This window comes from Etheostoma spectabile, unplaced genomic scaffold, assembly GCF_008692095.1.
Source record: "Etheostoma spectabile isolate EspeVRDwgs_2016 unplaced genomic scaffold, UIUC_Espe_1.0 scaffold273, whole genome shotgun sequence".
NCBI lineage: Eukaryota > Metazoa > Chordata > Actinopteri > Perciformes > Percidae > Etheostoma > Etheostoma spectabile.
The window spans coordinates 1,143,217-1,149,776 of NW_022605577.1; the positions used below are offsets into that span (position 1 = coordinate 1,143,217).

At 38.5% G+C, this 6,560-nt stretch overlaps 1 protein-coding gene across 1 annotated transcript in view; it reads right to left on the reverse strand.

The window, feature by feature from the left end:
• aff2 (AF4/FMR2 family, member 2) overlaps nucleotides 1-6,560 on the reverse strand; it is a 197,518-nt gene that overhangs the window by 45,031 nt on the left and 145,927 nt on the right. Inside the window, 4 exon segments of the mRNA XM_032510839.1 lie at nucleotides 1,278-1,493; nucleotides 2,333-2,483; nucleotides 2,597-2,699; nucleotides 4,914-5,031. Of these exon segments, the coding sequence (XP_032366730.1) occupies nucleotides 1,278-1,493; nucleotides 2,333-2,483; nucleotides 2,597-2,699; nucleotides 4,914-5,031 (588 nt within the window).

Genomic DNA, 6,560 nt, shown 5'->3' on the forward strand with positions numbered 1-6,560 from the left:
ACAAAGTGCTTCACAACAAAAGGAAGCATCAACAACTCTCATAAATGCAATGCATCACAAAAAAGAAAAGAATAACAACACGTACACATAAGACCAGCCTAACCACCCTACAATCTAGTTAAAAGCCTCTTTAAAAAGCAGAGTTTTCAACTGAGTTTTAAAGTTTTCCACACAATCTAAGCAGCGCATGGAAGGAGGCAAAGCGTTCCACAACCTAGGTGCAGCAACCTGAAATGAACGGTCCCCCCTAGTTTTAAAATGTGTAAGGGGGGCAACTAATAGTCTCTGGCCTGTTGATCTCAGACTACGTGAGGATGTACGCAGCTGTATCAATCTTGTCATGGATTTCACAAATTTCATTATGACAGTTATGTCATAAACCGTTTCCATCTGAGCATGCGCGACTCAAATCTGGACTCGACTCACATCGGGCAGTGACAGACCCTGTCGCTGTTGTTTTAAAAGATTTCAAAGGTACGACCACCGTGCATGCAGAGTCATTTGAAGTATGCCCGTTGACCAAGCCTGTTGTACAGTAGAAACTAAAGGGCAGACACCTCAGACAGTTCAATCTTAAAAAAGACGGACTATATGAAAGCACTAAAAGACTAAGTAGTTGGCCGAGAAAGGGCTGGGCCTCAGGTTTAATGCCATTTTGATTATGCAGCCTCCATGTGGTACAGCAGTTCTCTGGGACGCATCAATAAAATTTAGACTGCTCAAAAAAGCTCAAAGGGTTGTATCCAAATGACCTCCTCATACACATCTGGACCTGGCACATATCAAGTCTTATTTTCTTACGGTAAAAACAGTAATATATATACTGAAATAGGTCTTTGTTACAAAATGTTAAAGCATGTTGTTTCTGTTTTTTTTATCAGTGATTACCACTATTCACTAATACATTTTAATTGAATAATACGTAAGTGGGGGCAATGTCTGTGCAATGTTATCCCTATGGAATTTCTGCAACTCCTAATATAATTTTACCTTTCGTATTTATTCTGATGTTTTGATAGTGTATGTAATTGTAGTTTGGGCTTTTTTCTTCTTTTTTTCCTCTCGTTCTTTCTTGTTTTTGTATTTTGCATCGAGAGCGCCTAAATTAAGCCCCTCTGAGGTTTTTTTGCGTCTCTCCATCACATCTTTGATTGATTATATATACGTATATTAATCTGTAGTATTTGTATATGTGTAACCCAATACACTTAACTAAAACTAACAAGTAATCAACTAAGCCAAGATGTTAAGGAGAGGGTTTGTCCTCCCTCGCTTACCTATGCTGATTGGTTCTGCTCCACGTCTGGCTCGGATTGTCCTCAACACTGTTGGACCGCTCCGTCCGTCTGGGCTGTTTTTTCCCTGTGGTGATCCTCCTCGGGGTCGGGACCTCTGGCACTGACAACAGGCCCGGTGACATCCTCATCTTTGGCCTCTGGCCCTCCCCTGAGGCTTTCTGGCTGAGCTTGGCCTTGGCCTTCTCTCGGCCCGGGCTGCGGGGAGCAGGAATTGATTTGTCTTTTATGGTTGGAGACACATTTTTGTCAGTTGTTGCCTATAACAGTGGTGGAATGTAACCAAGTGCATTTACTCCAGTACTGTACTTATGTACAAATTTGAGGTACTAGTACATACTGTATACACACATGTATATACACATGTACTGTATATATATATATATATATATACCCATATACTGTATAATCACACGTATACACACATATATATATTCATGTATGCTGTACGTATATATACATACATGTATACACATACATACACACTAATATACATACACACACATGTAGAGTACACATACTGTATATGTACACAAACAGACATATACACGTGTATATGTATGCGTGTGTATATATACAGTATGTGTATATATCTGTGTGTATAAATATATGTGTATGTATATACGTGTATATATACAGTATATGTGTATAAATGTATATATACAGTTTATGTATGTGTATATATATAAATTCCATATATATATATATATATATATACACACACACACATATATACACACACACACATAAACACACACACACACACATATCAATTATAAGTCGATTTTTGTTCATTAAGTACTTTTACTTTTAGTACATTTTCCTGATGATACATACATTTACTTCCGTGTGTATATGTTTAATGCAGTTTTTAATGTGGTATTAAGTAAAGAATCTCAATACTTCTTCCACCACTGGCCTGCAATTTGTTGTACTTTCTGTCAGTGTGTAATTAATCCATTTATTATTTCAACTGACAGATGAATTTATCAAAGCTCTTTTGGCAAATCTCCAACAAAGCCAGTTGTAGCTCCCACCAGAAGGCTCCCCTTGTGTCCTTGTGTTCCACCGTTGGTGCAGCAGGAACAGGGGTGCTGCTGGATCCGCAGGGCTTGGTCTTGGCGGGCGCACCCACTCCTGGTGCTTCGTTCCCTGGAGAGAAAGTCCTCGGACCCTGGGTAATGGAGCCTGGCCAGAAGACCATTGGATCAGAAAATGTATTCCAGATCAAAACTGATTTTTTTTTAAATTAAATACAATAGTTGCTGTTAGACGCAGTAGATATAACTGTCCATGCCAACCTGTGCCATGGTCTTTCTGTGGGGGAACCAGGGGCTTGGTTTGAGCTTGGACCTTGTTCAACCAGCTGTCCAGCTGCCACTTGTTGGCGGAGGGGGGCTCAGGCTACATGGGGGAAAAAAACTTCAGAAGTCAATACACAACACCTCCATTTTATTAGGATGGTAGTAGTCTTGCATTGCCAGACCTTTCTCCTCAGCACTGAGGAGGAGAAAACATGCTCTGCAAAATAGCCTCTGGAAGGAGCTTGTTTTGGTGGTAACATGTGTACGTTCAAAGGTTGTTTTAGTCGTGCAACAAAAAACTCAGATTGGATAGATAGTCTAGCTATTTACCCTGCAGAGGTCTGAGGAGCAGGTAACCATAGTCGTCAGAAATCCACTGCAATTTAAAATGCCAACACAAAAAAAACGGAAACTAATGGACATCCGGCCAAAAAGAAGGACATCCGGCGTAATTTTTTGGTGCAATCCCGGAAGTGGAAGGTCGTGAATATATAGACTAGGATGGTAGTATCTATAGTGCCACTGTCATAGCAATATGAAATTTAATCGGAAAACCTCAAAAGGAAGTTACAAATGAGACTTTCTTAGATGCTTTAAAAGCAGTTGCATTTTTTGTAGGCAAAAATAAAATTAATTTGAATTAAGTAATTTTACTTTTATTTTATCTACTTTAATTCATTAATTTTATTTTTGAATTAATTTTATTTAATTATAATATATAAAATTAATTTTAATTAATTCATTTTATTTTTAATTTATATTTATTTATGATATATAATTAATTTTAATACAATAATTTTAATTACTTAATTGTATTTAATTAATTAATTAATTTTATTTATGTCTAATATATATATATATATGATTAATTTTAATTAAATAATTTTAATTATTTATTTATATTTTTATTTATTTATTTTTATTAAACAATTTTATTTCTGAGATCTGGAAGTAGCTCTGTTTATTCAATTTATGTGTTGTGGATTGTTTTAACATATTGTTGCATATGTGTCTACTTTGTGGTTTTCTTCCTCTTTTTCTGCATGTCCCCCTCTCTCGCTCTCAGTAGATAGGACTGCATAAGCCTTTGAATCCAGGCAGCGTTGAGCCATTAAAATAATGTGATAAATAATCGTATAGTTCAGCTCTCTGCAGTTGGAGTTTTATGGCTTTTAGAACACCGCCCAGAGACGGTGGGAAGAGACCATTTAATGTACGGGCACACTGGAGAAAATAGTGGTGAATCAGGAAAACTAAAAAAAAGAAAAGCCAGTGAAAGTGTAAACTACATCGGAGGCACAGAGATGGAGACACATAGGACACTGCGAATATACTTTACTGCCAATTGTTGAATGGTTGCTTCAGGATTGGGATTTCTGTAATAAAACTTAATGTTACCTCTGCATTTAAAAAAAAAAGGGAACCAGCAAGCAGCTGGCATAAAAAAAAAACCTGACTCCAGTAAGAATTGGTTGGCTCCAACTTAGGGCTAGAAAGATGCAGTTGGCAACTGTATTGACCTTTTTTTTTAACAATTGGTTACATGTAAAATTGGTTACTTTTTTTTGAAGATAATTTTGTTGGGCATTTTCAGCCTTTATTTTGACAAGACAGGGGAGAGAGAGGGGGAATTACATGCAGCACAGGGCCGCAGGTCGGAGCCAGAACCCGGGCCCACTGCGTCCAGGGGTACACCTCTATATATGGGCGCGCACTCCACCAACTGAGCTACTCGGGCGCCCAGTTATATTCACTTTTAAGTGTTGTCGTATTGCTAGAACTATCTGCTCAGTGATATATCAGCGCTGTTTACCCTGCTTGTCTAATCTGTGATAGGGGGAAAACGCTCTGGTTTTTTAGTAGCTCTTTACACACAATCACAACCTGAGGTGGCGCTACGCCCCGGATGGAGCGACGATGCCCTTGCAAAATAGATCGCGCCGATATCGGAAAGGGAGGGACATCCGGCGGATGATAGACACATCCGTCCAATCAGGCAAAGTCACTATGGACAGGAATGAATGACTGCTTAATTACTGCAATGTGATGTAACACAGCTACTTAAACAAATCTTTACACGTAATTACATACAAATATAGACTTATTGTTTTACATTTTGCAATCCATTACACATAATATTGAATATTATAATTGCAATAGAGATTTCTTCCACAGCTGTTTCCTTTTACAAAAAAAAATGTTTGGCTTGTTTCTTCACATGAAGATGAAAGTTTACTTAAGTTATCCATTCCATACATTTCATCCACTAACTCATGTTATCCAATGTGCGCGCACAGAGTTTCACTCATCCTACCTCCGGAGTGTGTGTGCGGGAGGCCCGATTGTACTCGCTGTCGCTGGAGCTGCTCTCTGATTCGTCCGTGTCCGACTCGGAGCTGCTCTCTGATTCGCTGCTGCTCCCCGATGCTCCACTACAGAAGACAGAAAGAGAGGATGTCTTGTGTTTTCTGTGCTTGTATATAAAAAAAATATGAAAAATGTCTTTTCAAATCCTCTGTGACGAAAACCATCAAATTTATCTGTAACACTGCTTCGCCCTCTCCTCTAAGATAATAAACAGGACGTAGACACTCATTTGCACACCAATATTCACTCATATGCATTTATAATAACTTAAAATCACACTTAGGTATACAGGCCAACAGTATTAATGTGTCAAATTTCAGAAATGAAAGTGAAACTAACCACACTATTTGTCTGAATATAAGAGTTGTGTCCTGTGACAGGAGTCCTGAATGTGTGCTATATGCTATATTAATAACAGGAATGTTATGTATATGACTCATTTGAACAGAACACAAATGGGAGGGATGGAGGGACAAATATAAAAGTTAAGGGAAACTTATTTGTAACCATTGTAACCATTTTCACCATCATCCCTAATTATATTAACCATTTAGTGTAATTGACAACGTAAAAATGCTGAAATTGATTACAATGTTTCATACCTTTTAAGTTTTTTTCCAGAACGTGATTTTGGCAGATTTTTGCTCACAATAACCTTCGTGGTTTTGTGTGTACAGAACTGAACGACATACGACGCAAATGACCAGAGTATTTCATCAAGTGGCAGGAGAAAATGGAGTTAAAATAAGTATATGTGTTACTGTTTTCATGTAACGTAATGTCTTAACTCCTCCCTAAGCAGACTTTGTGGCTTTTTATTATCACCTATAACACTGCGTCATCTCACGGCGCTGTCGAGCACTTCAAAGCACACTGCTTATTTGACAAGTTGGGACTTGATCTGTAGAATACACCTAGCCTGGGAAAACCCTGATGGACTCCGGCAAATTTGAGATCTGCTCTGCAAGTCCATCTGGCCAAGAGCCCATTCAAGCCCATTTCCAATTTTTCCAAATTGAGGCACCAATCACAACCGTTGAGGCGGGCTTTACGCGATGACGATAGCGCAGCGACGTTGAAGCAGATTTCGTACATAACGAAGACGGCTTCGGCTACGTTCACGCAGCAAGTCTTAACGTTAGTTTTTTGTCGTTGTTGCTCAGATCCGATTTTTGTTCGGCTTTTACGTTACCTTTTAAAACATGGCCGATTGAAGCAGATTTTTTACGTGACAAAGATGTCGTTTGAATCAGCCATCGCGCCTGTTTTGACCGATTTGAACGTTTCTATCGTGGTACAATGGCGGACTCAAATGCACGACTCAAGTACAATCTGGCAACGGTGAGTGGAAATGTTCAGTATTTAACCCTCATGTTGTCCTTGGGTCAAACTGACCCGTTTTCCTATCTTAATGTTCTTTTTAACTACCCCAAATAACATGATGGATTCCCACGCTCATTGGGGTGATTTTGATGGATAATTTTGGGGCGTCTTATTCAATTTTATAGCATGTGAAAAACAACTGAAGTGGTTTTAAAATAGTATTGAGTAAAAGTTAACATATTCCAGTCTGTGATTATCCATCAACATCCAT